The sequence below is a fragment of the Cryptomeria japonica genome, chromosome 10 (genome assembly GCF_030272615.1).
Source record: "Cryptomeria japonica chromosome 10, Sugi_1.0, whole genome shotgun sequence".
In the NCBI taxonomy this organism is placed as follows: domain Eukaryota; kingdom Viridiplantae; phylum Streptophyta; class Pinopsida; order Cupressales; family Cupressaceae; genus Cryptomeria; species Cryptomeria japonica.
This window is the reverse complement of record NC_081414.1, coordinates 246,716,199-246,740,808: the sequence shown is the minus strand read 5'-3', so window position 1 is coordinate 246,740,808 and position 24,610 is coordinate 246,716,199. Positions and strand designations below refer to the sequence as shown.

General features: G+C 35.7%; 1 protein-coding gene across 6 annotated transcripts in view; it reads left to right on the top strand.

Moving 5' to 3' along the window:
* Positions 1-2,306: 2,306 nt before the first annotated feature.
* LOC131066596 (uncharacterized) overlaps positions 2,307-24,610 on the top strand; it is a 39,280-nt gene continuing 16,976 nt past the window's right edge. Inside the window, exons 1-5 of one of the 6 annotated variants that reach the window (XM_058001407.2) lie at positions 2,307-2,648; positions 2,904-2,989; positions 3,196-3,517; positions 19,942-20,022; positions 20,273-20,347. In XM_058001407.2, the coding sequence (XP_057857390.2) occupies positions 19,955-20,022; positions 20,273-20,347 (143 nt within the window). In that variant the 5' untranslated portion in view covers positions 2,307-2,648; positions 2,904-2,989; positions 3,196-3,517; positions 19,942-19,954. Of the gene's footprint in view, positions 3,087-3,195; positions 3,518-6,300; positions 6,400-19,941; positions 20,023-20,272; positions 20,348-24,610 lie in introns of all 6 variants that reach the window. The other 5 variants (XM_058001405.2, XM_058001408.2, XM_058001404.2 and 2 more) reach the window with 5 other exon arrangements.

The following is a 24,610-nucleotide window of genomic DNA, read 5'->3' as shown; positions in this document are numbered from 1 at the left end:
ATGTTAAAAGGGGCAATATGACATCTTGAGGGGTTATATGGTGTCCTAAGGGTTCATATGGTGTCGTTAGGGGTCATATGAGGTCCTAAGGGGCCACACATGTGTTAGAACACCATAAGAGCCCTTAGGACACCATAAGAGAGAGATAGTACAATCTTTGAAGATATTGAGAGATGATATATATATATATATATATATATATATATATATATATATATATATATATATATATATATATATATATATATATATATATATATATATATATATATAGACAGATAGATAGATAGATAGATAGATAGATAGAGCTATGCATACACACACACACACACACACATATTATATACATATACACATAGACATGTTATATACATATGTATAGACATACTATATACATACATATATATTTTTATATATTGGTATGTTTTTATGTCAACATAACCTGCATAGGTTTTTAGAGCTAAAAACCTCGATCGAGCTTTTATATTTAAAAAACCCATTCGCGCTTTTATTTAAAAAAAAACCCCAATTGCATTTAGGCTCGTTAATAGCTTTGAACGACAAGGTTGAGGCTTAGGAGTTTAATTTCCCTTTTTTACGTGTTTTGTTTTATCAAATTGGTTTCTCAACTCCCTTGTCATCAGGTTGACACCTCATCAACTGGGTATTTGTAAAATTACCACCATAATTTCACACTTCTTCTGAGCTTTCTAACCATATAATTTTTTCTATATATGGACAACAATAACAAATTAATTTATTTTTTTTCCCAGTGTCTCCATAGTTCTCAAAGACACATGTGTACCATTTTTTTAATAGCTTTTGATCTACTTATCCAAAGTTAAAACAAATTATACATTATTGTAGTGCACTTGATTCTTTACACTTTTTCATTTTTTTATTTTTTTTTTACATTTTTCGATTATTTTGATGCAAGTTATGCTTCACGCACGAACGTGCATCTAATTTTTAGGATGTGCCCGTTTCGAAAAATCATAAAAAAAATATACTCAACATAAAATTACAAAAAAATACACAACTTCTAATGCTCACTCTTAACCATCTTTCTACCAAAGGATTTGTCAAAATACTAAATTTAACTGACTTTTTTGATGCATACACCAGACACTATGTTATGTTTTTTTAGAAAAAATCAGGAACTATTTTTCGTGCACGAAGGATTTGGCCCTCTTAATCTTATCCATTTTAAAATTTTTTTAGTAGTTTAGAAATAAGATTCAGAGCACTACAATTCTTGCTCTTTTTGCATCTTCTAATTTTGAGTGCATGACTTAGTGTCCACTTATACCTCCTTCTTTCATCCAATATAGCCTTGTCCTTAATTGAGTTCCTTGACCTAGATAAAATTCAAATATTCTAATTTTTGTTTCAACAACAACAATAGCAATCCAAATAGAGATATTAGTTGGTGTTTAATTTAAAAGAGCTCTACTTTTTTTCCAATAAATTTTCTAATATTTTTTCCATTATGGATCTCTTTCTGGCCATTTTTTCCCCATAAGTTCTTAGGAAAGTAGTGCAATGTATAATAGCATCATTCCACCATTGTAACCAACTCTCATTTTGGTGAGGTATGGGGGCATAATTCGAAATGAAAATCAGAGAAGCAGGGCAATTGGGTTTGTTAAGGTGAGAAGTCCTGAGCCTTGAAGGGCATGCTAGTAGGGTGGGTTGGGCAAGAAGAGAGATAACATGCCAACAAATTTGGGAGATGATTTGAGAGAGAGGTAGCAACACCAACTTCAATAAGGGTATTTTGTGAAGAGAGGACAATGGAAAGAAAAACAACTATATATAATTGATCTAAACAATTAAGCTTTCTTAGTTCACTTTCTCTTGATTTGGACCATGTCAATCAATGGTGAGAATGAGAATTTGTTTTGTTAGAAATGAGGTTAGAAACTCGCATGGTATTCCTAGTTAAGATTCAAGTATCAAATTATTATTGGGAGAATTTATGAAAGTTGAACCATCTTCTATCACGACGATTTTCCACCATGTTAAAATCACCTACTCGAACCCCTTCAATTGTTGGGAGGTTATCCATCATCTATTCCCATAATTTGATTCAACATAAAGAAACATTGAAAAAAAATATAAAACAAAGACTAAAATTTTTCCCTTGAAACACAATAAACACCACACACAATTATTATTTACATCATTTTTTGAAACAATAATAAATTTGACCGACCAAGATACAATCCCCCAACTTCCCTCCCTTGAGAAAAACTTGATTCCAACTTACCCTCGAACAAATACACAATTTTAAACTCGACACCACATAAATATCTACAACGTGAACTTTGCCCTGTAGATGTCTACAACATGCCATTAAACAAAATACATAAAACTCAGAATTTTACAGTTGGGCGTGAGGTGACAACATCTCAGGGGAAGTATCCATGGAACCAGTTATCAGGTTTTCCTCCCTAGAGATAGCCTGCCTATTACATATTAGTTGTGATTGCTGCTATTACTGTTGTAAGTGGCCGACAGAATCCACATCGAATCCATTCTCCTTTCCCTACTTTCAAAGCTTTATCCTTACGTTTCCTTCGCAATTTCGGCGAAAGGGCTGAACCTGTCTTCTTCTTTGTACAGTTCGGCACTTGTCCAACTTCCAAGTAATTCTTTTTCCTTGTTACGTACTGGCTGTTTACTAAAGGGATCTACACGTTAAACGTAACAGGTTAATTTTTTATAGAGGGCTGTCGTTTCAAGGAAGGGACTGAACTCGTCTGCAGTATAATCTATATAATTCACTTCCTTTCTTCCACATAAATCCATATTGCATTATCCACTCTGTAATCAATTTCTATTCGCCTTACTCGTTTGCTTTCTATTTTTTTCGGACCGACGATTACCTTTTGAATTGGAAGCAATGGCGTCTCTTTCACCATCTCACCAGCAAAATTAGGAATTTAATGCATTCTCTGGAATAGCACCTGCCGGCATAGGAAGAAAGGTTTGTGAATCTTCAAGATTGTTTGATGTGTTCATAACCACTGAAGCAAACATTTCTGGTTGCAGCAAATAATTTCTTTAAATATTTCTGAGCCCAGGTGGGCTCTGTTTCAATGTTTTTGCTTGTGAATTTACTCATTTTTGACGCCAAGAAAACACGAATGTTTTTAACTGTACTTCTGGTTGGTCCTGTTTTTCCCCCTGCAGATTGTCAGAAGAGGGTATGCCAACTACAAGGTACAGTAAGGTGATTTCTACCGACGTGTTTCGTTACAAACTCCTGCTTCTGGTAGCATGAGAACAGCCATATTGTCATGAATTAAAGTGGGCATGGACAGGCTTACTGGGAGAATTACTGACAGGACAATGTCCGGTATATAGCGCCTGCACTAAAATCTGAAACAAATATTTCAGCAGTTAATATGCCAGCAAAGTGGCCAGTACAAAGCAGGGAGGAGGGCCGTAAAAAACTGCATGGTTATTATTAATAGCAAATTATCTGCTAAAATACCTAGTCCTATATTTGCAGGTAATCTTGCTTCATGTACCCGTTCTTAAGTCAGACGAAAGATGAAAGAGATACCAAGTGCCTGCTCTTTCCAATATTTTAAATGCAATTTCGTTGGATTCAATTTTTGCCGACTGTTCAGTGTTCAGTTTTAGGGGTTAAGTTTATAAGATATGTTTCAAATCGCTCGAGTCATATGAAAGTTTTTCGGGTCGTTAATCATTCTATGATCACTACCTGTAACGACGAAGTCGTCAACATATGCTACCACCATGGTCATTGCTTAGCCGTCTTGGACCTTGGTGTTCTGGTTGGAATTATCTAAAGAATGGGTTTTGAAGTTATCTAAAGAATTCTGAAACCCATTCTGTAAGAAACTTTCATCAATTTTTACATAGTAGGGTTTGTGATTCCGCTATAACCCGCAATAGAACTATCTGTTTGAGGTGATAGCTAAGATGCTCTTTGCTATTTCCTACATGAACAGGGGTCTTTTTCATATATATTCCCCCCAGTCACATTGTCACCAAGCAAAGCATCGTGCTCAAACATAAAATGTTAATAGCTTTAACACCTAGATTTGGAGTTTGGCTTGTGTCATCTTTAAATTAGTGTATACTATTATCATCTATTTTGTTGGCATCAACTATTAAAGCTTCAGAAATTGCTAATTTGCTTTTTGTGTTCTTGGAAAGCCCTGTTCCACAGACATCTTCAGAGACTTCATCTCGTACTTTCTTTGTCTACGGAAAAAATCAAGTTAAAATTAAGAATAAATCAGATGAATGGTAGAGATATAGTGGAATTTCTAGTGAGCACAATAACCACCTCTTCTAAAATATATTTAAAGGTCTCTCCAACTTTTGCTACTAGTTTCGATGGAACTTGATTCCCATCCATGTCAAAAGGAGCATAGCTGCATTCACAGACTCAAGAACAATAAGCAAGGAGTTCAAAGTAATACCTTTGGTGCTGAATTGTTAATACTAAAAATGAAATGTTGTGCCATGTATTAGAATACAAGGCACTGGAATCTTGTGATAACTTAACTAATACGTAGCTGGTCAAACAAGTCAATTTACACAAAAAGTCTCTATCCAAAACAAGTTGTGAATGAATGAATGATTTGAATGACGTAAATATACTGCGTATGAATATCTTCATAAACTGAGGATTCCATGATGAAGTGCCATTCCATTTCTACCACCTTATTATAGAATATGCAAACTCTTTCTTTCCAAATTTCCTCCCATATCTTCCACCTACTGAACTCGCATCTAGGATAATGCAATCTCATCCTCAATTGTACGACTAACTGCCTTTCTTTCAATTGTAACCATAAAAAAGAAGAGTAAAAAAATAAACCTAAAGCAAGAGACACACTAACGGTAAGAGAAGAAAACTTATACTGAGAAAGTCTGAGGCCTACAGTACGCGATACAAAAAAGACAGTCGACAGAAAAAGGAAACATCGTGCTCAAACATAAAAGCTAGTGTCTTTGACACCTAGATTTAAAGTTTGGCTTGTATCATCTTTAAATCGCTGTTTACAGTATCGTCTATTTTGTTGGCATCGACTATTAATGTGTAAAGCAGGGGTAAAAGGGCGAACTTGTCTAAGAGTACACCTGTAGTATCTTTAATTTCATGTGCAATGGAGAGTCTTGAACCCTTTTCACCTGAGAAAGGCAATGATTAGATATCTAGTCAGAAATTGTTCCTTTACACAGCACTTGTTCAGCTTGTTGCCCCTTATATTTTTCTATGGTTGATATTGACTTCTTTTACCATCCATTTCAACGATGGCTGCTCAGATTGGGCTAAACTTTTTATGACTTGTATGCTCCATGGACACCTTGCTGTATCTGCAATTTATGTATTGTTTTATTCTTATTGTCAATAAAGTTATAAACATCATATTTAGTGGTAAACACAAAAATCGAGTGTGTTGATCTTATTTACTGTTAAACCTATGTTCTATCCAGATACCTATGTTTTCTTACGATGAAGTTTTTCAGTTTAACTTGGAAACTCTTAAATTATTAATCAGTAGCTATCAATTTTGAGGATTGATATTGTCAAATTTCTTTTCAACGGGCTTTTTTATTTCTCCATGTTCAGCATCTGAATGTAATTTCAAAAGTTCTTCTATTTGACCTTTGACCCTGACATATTATTACATTAATTTTAGCAAGCACTTTGTAATTTAAATGTAAATGTCCAATAAAGATACCAATTAGTTTTTCTTAAAATGAACCATACCTTAGAGCTGCTTTGTACAAATCTTTTTCCTGTGATGGTTGTCCACTCAAAGTTGCTATGACGTGTCTATCCAGCATGCTTTCTGGACATTTTATCAAAACAATTACTAATTGGTATGATCCAAAAACCAAATTTTATCTAAGCTGTGCTTCACGTTTTATAGGAAAAAATTCTTTCCCATGTAAAATCTGAATCAAAATGTTGTTGCTTATGTCCTTCGTGTTTATGTTTCTTGATTCGGTGTGGTCTTGCATTGTCTTCATGGGTGGGTGTGCAGAAGTATTTGTCCTTGAAAATTGCTCGGAGAATTTGTGGCTGTGGTGAGCAGTGTCAAGGTGTAAATACAATGTTTGGTGTCATTTAGGATACAAATATGTGCTGGCTGCAGATTTGCATGGTGTGGCATGTTAATTTGCAGATGTATGCATATGATTAGCTACTAGATTGATGGTTAGCACTGGCAGTGATCTCACATAGCTGTTATGATGAGATTGGTGTGGCTTTGCTTCCTGGTTAATGCCTTTGTTTTGATTTGTTTGTAGGGTATGTAGTATGTAAACTAGAGAATCCGGAGAGGATTGGCGAGGTATATACCAAAACAGAATAGAGGCTTTCTTTGTGTCAAGGCATACACATAACAGGTGAGAAGCTTTCATTGTGCGTCTGCATTGCACGATTTCTATTTCGTTGGCAACAAAATGCAAAGGAAAACAGTCTCAAGAAATTTATCATCTGACTTGTAGATGAGTAAAACTACAAATCACTGACTAGACCTTTAGTTCACAAAATTGATAGTTTTGCAAAACACTAAAAGTTTCAGAATTAAACCATTTGTATACAACATAGAGGATTGCCTTTTTGACTCCTTTCAGCTATTGTTACATTTCTAGTACACCTTTGTTGACATTGACTATTTTTTAAATTGTCTTGAAAGTGGTGATCTAGTAGAGGTACTCTTTTCACACACTTATGAACAAGATCCTCAAATGCTCTATGAATTGCATAGAGTGCACGGTGTCCATCCATATCTATAGTGGATGTGGTTGTTTGTACTTCTGGGTTCAAACTGCAATGAGTGTAGGCCATATAGGGGTACCTGTTTTGTATTTGATGGCTGGTCGAGTAGCTATACATTCAAATATGTGCCTTGTCATTAACAAGAGCAAATAAATCCTTTCAATTCTGTGAGACTTCCAGATAACACTGTATGCTCTATCTTGTTGTAATGCCCCCTTTTGGGATATACCGGATTTTTGAAAATAAAATAAAATAAAATTCTTACTTGACATTCATATCTTTAAGATTGATGTACTAAATAATTTATATAATGATATCATTATGTAATGGCTATGGATTAATTTGCTGGGAAAAGAGGTGTGACTTTTCCTCAATTTTTATTTTTTTTCAAAATTGAATTAAAAAATATATTACATAATTGAAATTCAATTTAGAGAAAATCTTAATTAATTAACATCAAAGCATTAATATCAAGGATCTATGATCATATATAAATAATTTCTATTGAATTCAAAATATCCTAAATTCATTTGTATCTATTTCATAGCTTATTTCCAATAGCTAACCATATTAGGAATCCGATGGAAAAGCTTGATAGGATGCCGGGAGAATGTTCTCCTCAACCAAGCCTAAGGGCACAGAATGAGCCTCCATGTAATTCAGCCTCTTGGCCCACAAGTATGGCAGGACCTCCAGTCCATCCATCTTGGGGTTAGCATAGTTGATGAGGGAACTGGTACTGCTGCATCTTCCCATCAAACATTTCACATTGATTCCAAATATGATTGCTGATGGAATTCAAGTAAATAATTACTAATCCTATATTTCTTGATGGATTTGCTATCTATCCCTTGAATAATCTTATTTAATGATTCTTGAGCAACTTGCTAGAATTATATATATAGAGCTATATATAGCTAGAGTTACATTTCAGACTTTAATGATTCAATGATGGACAATCCTCATGATTGATCCTAATTAATGATCTGGATTGCTGATCTTTTCTTATTCCCTTTCCATCCTGGTTATTTCAATTTTTATTTCATGGATGCCTTCTCCAATCGATTTGTCATTCCTCTTGTATCTTCAAGGTGTGGGAGTCACAACTCTTCAATTCACAAGGGATGCAACTCTTCACATACGCTGTTTGTGAATAAGTGCTGGTGATTATTTACCTTGGTCAGCCCCCTTATTTAATCACCTAGTTTGCAATTAACTTTAGTCGGCACTTCGCTAGTAATTGTATTCTTTCAAAATCTGGGTCGGCCCTTTATCAAATTCCCTTGCCCAATTATTTTTTTTATATTAACATGTCTATGATTTGATATGTTTTGTGCTCTCTATGGCGGGGCATGACACTTAATGCATAATCAAAATGTTGTCCATGGACATTTGGACGACATTTTGAGCCCCTTATATGCAAAAAGAAAACAAATCATTGAATCAATCTCTGATTTGGAGAACTTTTCCATGCAAGCTAGTACAATAGGTTCAGTGACTGGACTTTGCAGAGAGGCATTGTGTCGGATTGTGGGGATAGTCTTTTCATTGTTGTTGCTAGTTTGATATGCCATGCGTTACGTCTTAGATGCTATGTTATGTCTTAGATGCTACGTTGCATGGACCTTTTGCATTGCAGTGTTGTCTCAGGACAAAAGAGCATCGACTTGCTTGGTATGTGCCTCAAAAGTGAGTTGCGATTAGTTAGGGTGTGTCAAGCTAGCAAACATTAATAGCAAAAGTCGGAGATCCATACAAGTATAGTGGACTTGAAGGACAGGGTCTTTGCTTTAAGTTCTTGTCTTGCATTTTGTAGATAAAAATAAGAGTTTGTTAATCAAATGATGGCATGTTTATGAAGGAGTATTGCAATTGTGTAAATTCAACAAAAATATACAATATCACTTCTTAGAGAGTGACTAAAATGCATATACATTATTGACTAGGTGGAATGGAGCGTATAATGTAGATTAGCATTTACAATGAGCAATTACCAAAGACAATTTCCATTAAGAAACCAACAAAAGTTAATATCCACTAATTGAGATGATGCATTCAAAATGCTGGGTATTTCCAATCTATTGATTGCGTGAGAGCCACAGTTGGCTCCAGAAAAGTTGACCATAGTTCTCTTTGCAAGACAAAGCAAGAGATGCACATATAAAATAGGAATAGTCACATAGATACAGCAAGCAAAATGAGGAAGACAACAATAGAAACTTGCATGACTAAAATTGAAGACACTATTAGATGTGCATCTGCAATCTGCCAACAACTGCACTTCAAGGAAGAAATAAGAAATCTAAATAAAAAAGAAAAGCAAACATATCAGATATTGTTAACAAATAAAGAGACATGGTTGGAAAACAAAATACACAACATCTGCAGGCAAGCATTGAAAAAGCGCAGCTTGCACAAAGCTAGATTAAATCAGAATGAACACTAGATTATTGTTGCATTGACAGAAGGACAACACCCTCTTCTAAGAAAAATATGCTGAATATCACAAAAAAGTTTCATGCCAGAAAATTGCACAATGGAGGTTACGAAACTCGGATAAGAGATTTGCTTATCATATCACCAACTTATTTTTGGAAACCATTAAAAGTTAAAACACTAATAGGCAAAATACTTTCTACCACGTGGGTAAGAATTTAAGGGCAACTCAAAGGCAAGATATTTGTAGCAAACGATGTCAAGTACAGGCCAAACCTTGAAAAAACACTATGATCTAATGTTAGATATGTAGATTTCAAAAAAATAAGAAAGCCGACAAACTACTTGTAACAACTCAAGAAAAACGTGTTTGCCATGATATGACAACTAGTGCAATCCACATCTTTTGCAACACACAAGCATATCACAAAATTGGGACCCACTAACTAGAACATTGCAGGAATTGTATTGTGCACATAAGAATAGGTTAGGGTGTAAGTAATCTCAATGGGCCATTGAAATTGCTTCAATTTATTTGATAAGGAAAGATCTAGTGACTCACTGACTGGTGCTCATTATTACATAGGATCAATGCAATGAAACAGTTAATATGCGTAGATAACTCTTTCTTTGGAAAGATATTGGACTACTTTTCAGTTGCAGAGTTCCAGATTCAAGGAAAAGAGCATGAGCATTTCATGTTATGGATCAAAGATGTGTTAATATATGGAAGAGGTAGTAATAGCAGTGTCAAAAAATTTGTAGATAGACATGCAACTTGTAGTATTGAACATTTGGATGGGCAAATAGTAGGATGCATACACATCACCATGCGAGGCAATGCAGGAAGTCAAAGAGGCAAAATTGTCATTATAGTTTTCTGCAATCATCAATATGGAGAACCATAATACTTGAGCCATGTGAGGACAAAATCAACAACAATGTGTCTATGCAAAGAAACTCTCTTCCACATTGGAATTTACAACATATGATTGCTTTGTTTCCTCTTTTATGTCTCTCAATGGCATAAGCGTTAGTGAAAATGAGAACATATTGGTTGTACAATCTATATTGGTTCAGTCAACAATGTTCTTAGAAAGGAAATTGGCTCAAATCTGGAATAATACTTTTGAAATAACTTTCTGCACATATGACGAGCAAACATGGATGCACAATATGTCCTTGTACGCTGTAGCAATGCATTTTAGCTCATACATGACAAAAAATTACAGGGCAATAACAAATACATTTAATAGCATATGCACAAGTTATTAGCAAGAGAGCATTGATGTTGTGAGTATGATGGCATGGCTTGGCAATGTGTCGCTCAACCTGCAATAAATGTCTACTCAACAAGCTGTGTATATCGTCCTTTTACTTTTTCTAAACTCTAGTTTGAGGAAATGTAGATTTATTGACACATCTCTTGCTTTTGAACACACATTTGCTTCAAAGCATCCAAACAAACAAAGAAGGAACTACTTTAATCCAAAGTTGCATGGACACAAATATGGATACAAATACAGATATGGTATCGGATACAGATACGGATACGGCCATTTTTTAAGACTCCCAATATGGATATAGCTGGATAACGACATTCATATAAAACACATATACATATATTTAACACAATTTTCTAAGTCATTAGAGGAGATTTTCATTACTTCAAAAGCAATATACATACATAATTGCTACATAAATAATTTTAAGTTGATTTGACAATTTACAATATGCACAAATAGTAGAGTTGCATTGGAAGATAACCCAAAAAATGAGTCACTGAAATAGAAAAATGTTTCATTTGTCTTTCTCATTTGGTGTAGTTTTTGTTTATACAATTTTTTTCATTTACAATGCATGAATGAAGTTTTTAAAAATTAAAGTTAGGAAGATTTCCGACAATTTTTTTAAAAATCAAATCGCATAGTATCTGGCATGGTTGGAAAAAGGTTTTTTGGGCACATGTGGGTATAGTATCAAATACGTATTCGGGCTGTATCGGATATGGGGATACACGCACCCAAGGAGGGACAAAATAGTTTCTGGCTACTCTGCATTAATCGGAAAATGATGATTCTAGGACTCTAGTTAATCATTAAATTGTGCTGCTATAACCACTTGCGAATGTTTGCTTGGTGGAATTTGTCTAAAAATACATGATAGATAATGACGAATTAAAGCAAAAATTTGTGATTATGTTGTATGCTCTTGCATGAGCAATGTTGTACTCGCACTATTATAAAGTGCCACACCTCCTTGTACTTTGTCATTGTTGACCTATTTGATGCAATCCTTCTGTACTTAGATTAGGAATATTCATGTGAGACTTTTATTCTCTAGTTGAGAAGGTATTAGGATTGAGTAGATCTATCATTGGTGCTCAACTGTCTGTCTCCATGCTTAATCTTTATCATGTTGCAGCGAGTGATTCATCAGTCATTCTTCATCGACATTGGTACCTGGTTTTGTCACACTTTGACATTATTGGTGCAGCATTGGCTCTCTTTCTTCCTAAGGGGGAGAAATGTAATATTCCCTGTCCAATAATGATTGAAAACAAGGAATATTTTGCAAACAAGACTGCGTCTTATGCTGTTTACTAATGTTGCGTGTTATGCGGACTGCTGTCTCAGAAGTTTTCAGTTTGGTATAGAGGTGAAACATCACATAAATGTACAGCTATCAATGACTGCAAGTGATAGTATGATAGCCAAGAATGCATATACAATCAAATTACGAAGTTCTAACACCAAATTGGACTTAAAATCAAAATGTTTAGTTTGCTGACATTATGTCAAACAGTAGTCTGACATCCTCAGAAAAAATAGTGTAACTGGATGTAATCCACACTTCCCTTTCCTTAATTTCAGAAGATGGATGAGTTATCATTCAATGACAGTCTAAGAACATGAAATATAGGCAGCTATAGAACAATTATAAGAGCTGTCATTAATAACAATTCTCAGAATGTCTTAGGGCACAAAGACTGCGATTACAATCATGCATTCACACTTCAAAAATTACAAATGAGAGCTTGGTAAGGAACCTGTCCAAGACGCCTTATAGAAGCAAGCTAGGAATGGTGTCCAAAGACTCTCCAAAAGCTAAATCGAACCTCTTCCAAATTCGCCTTTACTGCTGCAGTATATAGGTCTGAGATCACAGTGAATGACAGCTGGTATCACCTCAGACTTTAACCCAAAAACGATCGCTTTGTTGCATCAAGTATAGCGCCATCCTCAATATGGATTTTGGAGCCAAACTAAGAAGATAAGTGCAAAATCGATGGGTAATGGCAGACCTGGTTCAATTTTGTCTTCAGTCCATATGTGGCCAATTGTACCCCTATTCACCTTCAATTCATCAAAAGGGAAATCGCCTTGGTCTTATAATCAAATTGCTGACCTCCAATTTGCCCTTTGTAGCTCCTATGAGATGATTTGAGCAAAATCATGAAAATATGGCAGCCTGATACGAATTCTGAGAAAACTCTGATTGGTAGTTGATTCACTTCCAAATTGCCCCTAAATGAATCACACCACCTTTCTGATCAAATCACCTAACTCAAATGATGAGTTTGAAGCCTCTTGACAAGTAATGAATAAAATCAAAGGGTACAGCAGTTTGATAGACTTCAGATCTGCAAAGGTGAATCTACTAGCTGTGATCTCCCCATAGTCTGTCTGAACAATTAGGCCTCTCTCCCTTAAATGTTATTGATTATCTATGAAAGCCAAATCGCCATCTCTATAAATTCTTCAAGATAAATGCCATGGCAGCAACAAAAACTTCAATGAGCTCAAATTGGAAGACTGAAAATGTCTCCCACTCTAATGCAAATTTGTCTTCTAGAGAAGACTTCACAAATTAGGCACCAATGTAGATTCCGTCACGAACCTAGTCCAAATGAAGAACTAGGGTTTCATTCAGCCCTTCTATCCAATCTGCTGAAGGTTTGCGTCCTCAGAGATTCCACCAATGCAACGCATCAGTCATTTCATCATATCCAAATCTCTAATCTCCCTGATCATCAATCACCCTCTTCTATTTATCCTTTTCATAACCCATCACGAGATTCCTTCTAGAAGAGGGTAGGTACACTTTATTATTTATTATTATTATTTAAGTGACTTTATAATTTAATTTTATACTTTAGTCACTATTTAATTAAATTAATTCAATATAAAGTCACTTTTTAATTTTTAATTTATTTTAATGACTTTATAAGAAATTAATTTAATTAATTTCTCCTTATTCCTCCACTTAGCCAAAAGGCTAAGTCTTCATGAAAGACTTGGAAAGTGGGGACATTACAAAAAATGTTGGTCTTCATCTTGGACCATCTTTGCAGGAGATTATTCATTGTGGGGGGGCTTTATGGTCTCTCTCATTCTTCTTTGTGTGTTTCTCTCTTTTGGGGGGGAGTTTTGTCCTATTGGGTTTTCTCCCTTTCCCCGCTTTGTGAGAGATTGCATTTGTACATGGGTACCTAACATGGCCTCGTAGTTGGGACCCATTTTGATTTGTTAACTTAAGTCTACATTCCCCTAAGTTGCACTCAAGGGGGTTGTTGGTGTAAATAGCCGGGACCCATCTTGATTTGTTAACTTAAGTCTACATTCCCTTAAGTTGCACTTAAGGAGGGTGTTGGTGTAAATTATGACTCATAATTACACTTTACTTAAGTTGACTTAGGGTAATGCATTTCATAGTAGTTTGCATTTGAGACACTTAGGGAAGTGTGCACATAGGGATGATGTATGTAGGAGAAATTCCACCTTTTGTGGTCTTATCTTGTTGTTACATTCCACCTTTGGTGGTTGATCCACCTCTTGTGGAATATTTTATTATTACTCCTACCTACCCTCACCTACCCTTGTATCTCATTGAGCCACATGTCATGATTGTGTGCTTACATACCCATATGGCCTTGCCTTATAAGCAAGCTTATTTACATTGTATGTAATTAAAACAATTCAACAATTCAATTTCAATCAACTAAATCAGTCGGGTATTTTGCATCATTGATAAGACTACAATTTATTCTTGTCACATATTTTGTTCTCTCTTGTTTGTGCTATCAATTGGACTATAGATCACGTGTCAGTTGCAAATGTTGTTTGGATGAATCAGAAGTCGCCGCGTGGTTTGGTTTGTGTGTTGGAAAGAGCAAATCACGAAACGCCATGTGGGTTGCTAGGTGGCAAATCTGGGTGTATGCTGACGGGAGATGCCGGAGCCGGAAGTCGGGCAAAAAAAGGTGGTGAGGAGTGCTGCCGAAGTAAAATGCACGGCAGTGAAAGAGTCACCGAAGGAGTGTTGCCGGAGTAAAAAAGTCGTCGTTGGGCGAAAAGTCGGTGCTGGGAGGAGAGACCACTGGTGGAGTTGAGAACAACATGCTAGCAAGAGGGAAAGCATGGCGGTCGATAGAGTTGGCGGATACCGGCAGAGGTGGTTGAAAAGGAGAATAGCGGCAACAAAGGTGGCAAACGAAGATGTGTAATGGCCTGCGGCGGTTGCAGGGAATGGACGGAGGTTGGCAGCCAACAGAACACGGCGGGGGCTGAATAAGTAAGGGCGGCGGGGCCCTTAATAAAAATCTTGTGGAAAAATGAAGCAGTACGGGTACGGTGTCAAGGGGGGGACCCCCCCAAAAAATAATAAAATATTTTGATTTTTTTTTTTTGCAAAATAAAACTTTTACAATTATTTTAAAAAACTGTGATTTTAATATACAAGAAATTTAAAATAAAAAATTGCAGAAAATTTTTAATTTTTTTTAACAAAAATCGTACCGTATGCCCAAATCGGGCAAAATTTTTCTCCAAGGCCCTGAAATTGATTTTCACCAAGTATAGGCAAATTTATACTCAAAAATCATGGAAATGGCCTCTCAGACGTATTGGTGTGGTCAAAATCGCCATAGGATGCACCCAATTTTCGCTGCTCCTCAAATCCTAAAATCAAATGCTCTAAAATGTCTCCAAATAGACTACTCAATGCCCCAATCACTCTAATACCATGTAAGAATTTGTCAAATATAGCCAAGATCTAGAGCACATTGGGTAGCACAAAAGAGAGAGACGATAGATTTGATAAGAATAAACTGTATTCTAATCAAGATGCAAAATACTGTTCAATTGGATCATTAAAATTACATACAATGTAGATGAGCCTACTTATAAAGGCAAGGCCATATGGATATGTGAGCACACGAACATGACATGTGGCTCAATGAGAAACAAGGGTAGGTAGGAGAAATAATAAAATACTCCACAAGAGGTGGATCACCCACCGAAGGTGGAATGTAACAACAAGATAAGACCACGAAAGGTGGAATTTCTCCTACATGCATCATCCCTATGTGCACACTTCCTTAAGTGTCTCATATCCAAACTACTATGAAATGCATTACCCTAAGTCAACTTAAGTGAAGTGTAATTATGAGACATAATTTACACCAACAACCACAAATCATATGATTTGTTAAATACTAAGTTGTAGGGTTCGCTGGTCTAAGGGCTTGGTATTGGTCCGGTTCGGTTTTGGTATTGGTCCTGGTCCGGTTTGCCTATGGGTTCAGCTAGGGTTTGTGCCCAAGCGAGCTGGTTCATCTGGGGTGAACCCAAATGCTTGGGTGCCCAAAAACATTTTCTTTTTTTTTGCAATTAGCCACTTGAAATCTGTCGGTACCTAAAAATCTTACAAATATGTCTTTGACTTGACTGATAGCATTAAATTTGTGGTGAGGATTGGATTGAGAAGGATGCATGCATAACCATGTTCATGTGCAAAGGATCCATTTTCAAGTTACAAAACACACCCGGTTTGATCAAGGTGTTGAATACCACCAACATGCACCCTTATATAAAAACAATCTTATCGCTCCTTACCACAGGGTTTACAGTTAATCTTGTATACCCTCAATCCTCCAAAAGTTTGTTTTTGCCTTACTATATACCAAAAAGTGATAGAGGAGTCTCCAAAATGTTAAAAGAGTACCACCAAGGGCTTCAAAATATCCTCAAGATCCCAAACTGGAGCATTATTAATCATGTGAATGGGCATAAGATCTACTAGTTTAATGATCAAAGAACAACATTGGGGTGAAGAACATTCAAATCAGAATGGTAGTGCCAGATGACCATAGAAAAAGCTGTAACACAAGGCATAGGAGGTGTCAACACAAGTTAATCAACCAGAGTACAGTTGGCAGGTAGCAGTGGTTTCCTCTTAAGAGCTCCAGTTTGTTAGGTCTTCCTCTAATATAAACATTATTAATTGCAGCTTGGAGCAGATATTTAATTTTTGAAACAATGATACTTGAACTCAATATTATTATTTTGATATTGAACTTGATGTATATGATGTTATGATGATATGATCATGATGCTATGATTACAAGTTTATGGTGGTTTTGTTGTTTATATAATGCTATGTGACATTCTAATCATATTTCTAGGCTGTGTATATATATATATATATAATGTTTTTGTACTAACAAACCCAAACGAACCCAAACCCCTTTTCAAAATTTTGCCGTACCAGCATACCAATTCTTCGAACTCGAACCCGAACTGGCAACTTAAGTTAAATACAATAAACATATTGACATGGAGAACTATTGCGGAGAACAACTTCTTGTGTATGTTCCATTCACATTGGATGAAAACATGTTGAAACAAGGCTTCTCAACATGGGAAGTTGTTTTTGGTGGTGCGTGAGAAAACAATAAGACTTAACTAGACCAGGGATACCTATGATGTAAATCCATTGTGGGATGATTTGGACAAGGCTATCAATGATGTTAGGGTTTGAAATGAAGACTTTGATGATGAGAGCAATGTGAAAAAGCAACATGATTCGTGTGACAAGTAATACAATTTGTGGTTTGATTTAGAGATATTAAAACTTATTAGTTGCAAGAAACAAAGGACAAGACCATTTGAAAAAGGCAAACATCTGCACGCACTTGACAACACCGAGTATTGCAATGTTAGAGGAATGTTTAACAAAGAGCAACAAGCCATGGTAAAGGACTTGATAATTAAAAAATAGAAGATAGTTTAGGCCATTGCATTTGTTTTTGACAAGAGGAGCTAACACATGAAAGACATTCACTATGAAAGCTATAGACTAGAGCTTTCTCATAATAATAGTTCTATTGGTACAGACTAGAGATTTCTCATAATAATAACCCTATTGGTAGCGAACAATATGAGATAAAAGGCTCAATGGTTGCATATATTGGATAAACAACTTATACATAGGAGGAATAATTCTGTAGTATGCATTTCTCATTTTGTTTAACAAATTTGGTTTTATTCAATCAAGTTTCGCCATATTGGATGAATTGTCAAGCTATTCCTTCTAGATGAGATTTCATTAGTTGGTGTAAGATTTCAACATTGGCTAGACAAAAGGTTATGAGATACAATTCAACACCTACTAAGTATTTTGAGAATCTGGATGTCCTTGTTGTGAGTTGTGTACCCTATACATGATTGCCTAGTGTTCCAATATCCAATTACAAATATTAGGGTGGCACCATACAATTTCTAGAAACAAAACATCAAATGTTGTAGTTTACAAATAACAATGCAATAAAAGATGATATTTTCAGGCCCGTTCATTGGCCTAGACGGGATGATTCGTCTCTGGTGTCAGCAAGCGTACAAAATAAAGATCAATGGGAACCATCGGAGGAAGGGTGGATTAAGACAAATTTTCATGGTGCTTCTAAAGGTAATCCAGGAGATTTAGGTGCAAGGGTGGTGCTTAGGGATTGACATGGAAATATTATTGCACTGGGGGCTCAAAGACTGGAGAAGGGAACAAATAATGAAGCGAAGGCTTAGGCGGCTCTTTTGGTGGTGGAATGGGGGTTAAAATCTGGATTTACAAAATTTCATCTAGAAGGTGATTCATTGATAATTATAAATGCAATAATAAAAGGTGAAATGTAGGCATGGTTGCTGAAATAAATATGTTAAAAAAAAAAAAAATGATTTAAATGTTTTTAGAGATTTCAAAGTCTCATGTGCGAAGGACTGGGAATGATGTGGCTGATGTGCTATCAAAATGGGCCACATCATTCAAAGAGATGCAGGAATATCACCTAGAAGATTTCCGCAATCTGCAATCAGGGGACGTGGTGGCAAAGTCTGTTTTTAACGATAGCTCATAGATTTGGGCAAGTACGAAGGGGTGGGAGGTGGCCATGCCAATTGGTTCAGCAAAGTGGTGGAGTTAATGCCGCATCGGGAGGGGATGTTTTGAAAAGCAAGGACAATGCATTTATGATAATGCATTGATGAAAATGGTAAGTGCCGATGTGGGAAGGACGAAGATTTTGGGAAGGGCGATGATGGTTTGTTGTTTAATATTTTTGTGTAGGTATTTCATAGCAAATTAGTTGAGTCTCTGTTTAGTCTCCATTTTTTTCCTCCAAAGGCCAGTCTACAGAGAGAGCAAGGAAAGGTTGCGAAGGTGGTGATACTGTAACAATTGGAGCAATGGAGGCTAGCTTTACACTAAAAACAGAGAAGAGGTTAGTGCCATTTGTGGGTAGGATCACAGATAGACGGTTGCAAGGTCTTTTTCTGTTCAAAGATGAGAGATTGGTGGAGGCAATGAAGTTAGTTATGGGGTAGGAGATTGCTCTTATATGCCACAGGTATAGGACAAATATGGAGATTTACTCCTTGATAATGGCATGGGGTTTGGAGTTTGAGGATTCGGTGGACACGGTGAAGAGGATTTTGAGAGCTTTCATATCAGAAGAGTATCTTTTGAGCATAGACTCTATCTTTGAATGGGCAGTCCTTGGAGTGGGAATAGATGTTTCTGAAGGTGCGGATGAGCTAGTGAATTATATACCCTTTGTACGATGGCAAGAAGATGAAATGAAGGCAAGATTCAGGGCTCTTGCAAAATGGGGATGGGAAGCCTTGAAGACATTTGTAGAGTTGATGAGAGTCGAAGTTGTGCTAAGGGCGGTGAACGAGGTGGAAAGGGTGGAGGTGGGTCGAGTACTAAGGCCGAGGAAGCAAACAATGGACGCGGTGCTTGCATTGTCCAGGTTTAATGATGGCTCTGGTCCGAACATTTAAATGCAATGTTTTTATCAGTTTTTTAACATGCCGATTAATTCTATATAGGGTTGTGACAATGTAAAACAATGTATGTCTGAACTATGACTGTTATTGAGCAGTTAATATGCTCGTTTTGATGGTTTTTGGGGAGAATTTTGTGGAGGTCATTTTCTGTTATCTCCAAATTTCGAGTATGTATGGTTTGTTTTTTGATGGCCAAGGTGGATGTTTAATACTTTATTGTAATCATATTTTTATAATTTTAATAAAATATATATATTACCAACCAAAAAAAAAGATGATATTTTCAGTTCTATCCTTGATAGAATATGCAGTCTCTTAGAAACAAAACCAAGATCTATAGAATAGAAACATATTGGAGCAATTATGATTGTTCTAGTGCATACCAAGAACATTGGCTGGAGAAAAATAGACTAGTATTCAATTAGGGAGCTTGCAAAGGCATCTCGTTTGTGTAAAAGGTGAATATATTTCTGGTGCTATTGCAGTGCAATCATTCCATGCCAAATTGACCCATTCATTAAGCTAATGATATTTGTGTTCTTTGTTTTTGTCATTCTATGTATTGCTATTTCCCATGTGCGAATAGCTAATATGGTTGTTGTTTTGTAGGTGGCTTAAAAACATGGATAGCAATCAGGACACCTCTTTTGGTACATTGCCTACAATTGGAGAGCAACGGCCACGAAAACGGTAAGGCTTCTCAATAGTGCCCACCAGATATAGGTCTTTTTTGCCTCTCTATTAATGACATGAACTTCTTATGTAATGCCTCTCTATTAATGACACAAACTTATGCTGGCTGAAAGTTGTTTGAATTCATAGCATGTAAATGTTTATAACTTTATATACTTGGTTGTTTCATTGAGTTATTGTATTGCAGAGCTGGATATCGTAATATCTTGGTGATCTCTAGTTGATTGGTTGTGTTGTTTTGTTGTAGCCGGATGGAAAGCATGGAACCAGGCAGCACCTCGTTTGCTAGTTTGCACACGCAAAGCAACCAAAATGAAGAACGGTACCACTTGGAAACACTTATCTTATTTGGGCCTTTTCTTCTAAATTTTTTTATACAAGAATAGCATGTCCAATTATTTTGTGTGGACTCATAGCTACAAGCCTACGACTATATGAAGTTGGTGCCACCACTACTAAAAAGTGCGCACTCGGTCAAAAATTCAAAATACTTACTCAAAATAGTGACAAACTTCTTGTGTTGGTTGAAAGTTGTACAAAATTACAAATTGATAGCATGTAAATGTTTGGATACCGTTGTTTCAATCTAAGTCACCACGTTCGAGTTCGAGTTCGAATTCGTCAACAATAAAATTCAGATGATATTCGGCAAGAAGAAAAATTTCGAAAAAAAATTCACCATTAAATTCGCTTTGTATAAATTTGATTTTTTTAAAAATATAAATAATATATCTAAAAAATATCAAGAATAAACAATATTAAATTTGTTTAATTTAAATTTGTCAAATCTTATATATAAATAATTAAAAAATTGAATTAAATAACTTAAAATATTTAATTTTTAATATATTAAATGTTAAATCTGACAATTTTTATAATAAATGTTAATATATTAGTTAACATTATTATTAGTTAATATTTATATTAGATGTTTAATATTAGTAAACATTATATCGAGCAACAACATTATACTAAAATGCTTTCGTTATAGGTGGTCAATCTTATCGGGCATTTTAGTTAGCATGATATCGGTTATTTTAGTTAACATTATATCGGGCAACATTATAAATTTATAGCCCTTTTTCTGCCGACGCGGCTACAAACCCTACCAGCGGCCAAGCATACCATTGACCCACGGCCCTTCCACGGCCCCCATACCTCCCAACGGCAACAGTAAATTGGTCATCCGCCGACAGCAAAAATCTCTGCCTCTTATAGTGCGAATTTTAAATGATTTTTTGCAAATTTCATACATGTTTTTAAAGTTCGACGATTTTCGAACTTGAAGCCGAAAATTCGGCGAACACGGTGACTAAGGTTTCAATCATAGAAGCAATTGTTTGAAATAAATCGCGATCACTCGCGATTAATCACGAATCGCTGCTGGTCTCGATTTTTTCACCAAAAAATCGTGGAAAAATCAGTCAACGATTTTGACCAACTTTTCCACGATTTTTTTCAAGTTTGAATCGCGTTTTAATTAGAGGAAAATTACAAAAAAAATCAGATTCCCTAAAGATGGCGAGAAAACCTTAAAATGACTACGAAATAGTAAGAAAACGCCGCAAACATTTTATAAAGCATACTACACGACGTATTTAAGTATCCTTGGTCGTCGAAGAGGAGAAATCGACAGAAATCACGAGGGTTTTTTGAGGAAGCGACGCAACATAGTCGGAATTTGGAGGAAGAATGTGCGCATTCTGGGAATTTAAAAAAATTTCATATTCGATATTCCATCGAAATTTTTAATTTGTTTTAGAATTTTTATTTTGTTGCAAAAAACCTTGTCGTTTTAAAAAATTTATGGAAAATTTATCGAAATCCGTTCTTGTGTTTTTAACAGAAATTTATCGTTTGCATTTTTTTCTAAATGTATGAAAAATTTTATCTCTAAATGTTCGCAAAATTTTATTCCATCATATAATGTGTTAATAGTTTGTTTTACTATAATTATTTAATAATTTAGGAAATTTTTTTAATTTTTAATTTTTATTTTTAATCGGTAAAAGGCTGAGGCCAAAGAGATTTTATTAATAAAAATGATAATTACAACTCCATTCAGTGTGGGCACCGGTAGGAAAGAATGGAGGGAAGAAAACCTCCAGTGTAGCCCAGATCCATTAATGGATCAGAAAATTAATGCTAGAGAAAGCTGATAATAAAGAACATGATACATGAATCCTTGGATAATGCATATCCAGGTGAATCTTCTTGAAAGAATACTAAAGGATCATCCATACTCTTCCTTAGTGTTGCATTTCGGCTCTTCCCTGGAGATGATAACCTCGATCATGAATATCAACACAGCTCTAACCTGAATTCTTATTTTGCCCGGTTTGGATCTAACCATTCCACTATTCTGCATAAGAACCTTATTGCACCTTACAGCCCAGATCAACGTTAGAATGTTTATAATAATTACAAACTCTAAAAAAGACAATAGCTTGAAACATAACTTTCTAATTGATTATTAAAGACAACTTCCCTCAGCAGATACCAAGACTTAAAACTTGTCGAGATAATACCTGCAAGAACCCTCATTCCTGCCATACAACAGAATACTGCAAAAAGTGTTAGCCGGAAAATATACCCCCATCCGTAATGCCCAGCCTATACCAAAACATCCGCTGAATAGCTTAAGAGTTGAGAGCACTATTTTCACATCCAATATTGAAGGATATGCATTCAGAGACAATTCTATTGAGAAGATTGGTCAGACATTTGTTTCCAGACAACTCTCCCATATAGAACACTAAAAATGATTTAAACAAAAAGAAACCTAGCAACCATCACAGATCTAAATCAGAGCGGTCATCCATCTTAATTTGAAAAACCTTCCTTTCATAAGACACGAACCGCTTTGCCTATAAAAACCTGCCAATAGAAGTGCTATTACCAGAAGATGACCATATATATGTATATACATATATATATGTGTGTGTAAATCTCTACATACATATATGCAATTATGTATATATGTATATGTATATGTATATGTATATATATGATTTTAGATATAAGAATTTAATAAAGATAAAGTGGAGAGCAGAGCATTATCATTTCTAGCCCAGAGCTAAAAGAGATTCTTGATGAAAACTCCTTCGTCAAAAGGCTCTAGGAATTTGAAAATCTCCCCTATAGATGGAATACCATCTATGCATAAGGATAGTATGCTGCAAATAGAAGAACGAATACAGGAAGATAACTATATATATATATATATATATATATATATATATATATATATATATATATATATATATATATATATATATATATATATATATATATATATATATATATATATCTATCTTTATAAACATATGTATCTATATATATGTATATTTATATGTATCTTGTTGGAACCATTTTGACCATAAATTAAGAGAGTGGAATAGAGGCTAAGATGACAAATAAAACAGCTAAAAGCATAAGCAGAAATCAGTGAGCTAGATAGAGAAAATCATAACTAAGTCTAGAGAGTATATAGATTAAGCACCCATAAGTCTTTAAAATATAAATCTGAGATAGAACGAAAGCAAGACAAAACGGTTGAGAGTTTAAAAAGGTGACGAAAGGGACAACCCTAGACAAACCCTTCATTAATGGTCCAACAATTCCATGCCCGCAATTCTGATAGACAAAAAGGAACAAGAAACGTAAGAAGGCCCCTCCTTCGATAGAAGCCTCATCCTTTCCTTCCCTACTTATGAGGGCCCCTGGTTCCTGAGCACTCTGGTTTTACTAAAGAGGGGGAGGCAGGAGAGGGAGGAATTGGCATATCGTCCGCGATCACTGTGATGTTCTCAGCTTCGAGGTAATTGATAAACCATTTGTCGCGCGGGGGCTTTTTAACCTACAAGAGCCATAAAAGGATGGAAAAATTCCTACTCCTGATAGGGCTATAAGCTTCAAAGGCCTGAAGATCCTCTATAGCCCAAGGGAATCGTGGCACCAGTTTATTCATCCTGATAAGGATACCGTAATCCCAAGGCTTTGGAACAGAAAGTTCTTCATCAATGTTGACCACCACCCTCTCCAATTCGCCCAACATTTCCTTTTTGAAGACCTTTTTGCAAAGCTTCACCACTACATTTTTGTCTTTCTCAAGATGTATAGCTATTGCTAAGAACATCGCTGCGATGTCTGGAATAGCTTTGGTCCGATCCTCATTTAAGATATAAACCCTCCCCAAGGTTTTCATAACAACACCGATAACCAAGGGATTCAAGTGAACCAAAATGCCCTTCAATCTCTCCTCTTTGATTTCCCCTACAAAGGCCATCTGCCATTTGAGCCCTAGAAGTCTTAGTGGAGTATCCATCTGAGCTAAATGGAGGATAAACTAGGACCTCGACCAAACGGTCTAAATATAGCAAGAGAATTAATGCTTCGTGAAAAACAACTCATCTAGCCGTAGAGGGAAGCGGAATGCAGATAAATGATCGATATCGGATGGTTAGGATGCAAATGGAGCGATCTCAAGGATCTAAGAAATAATTACCGCTACCTTAAAGCATACAAGCAAAGGGTACTTATGCCTTCAAACGCAGAAGGAGTGTCACATCCTCATTACTAGAGT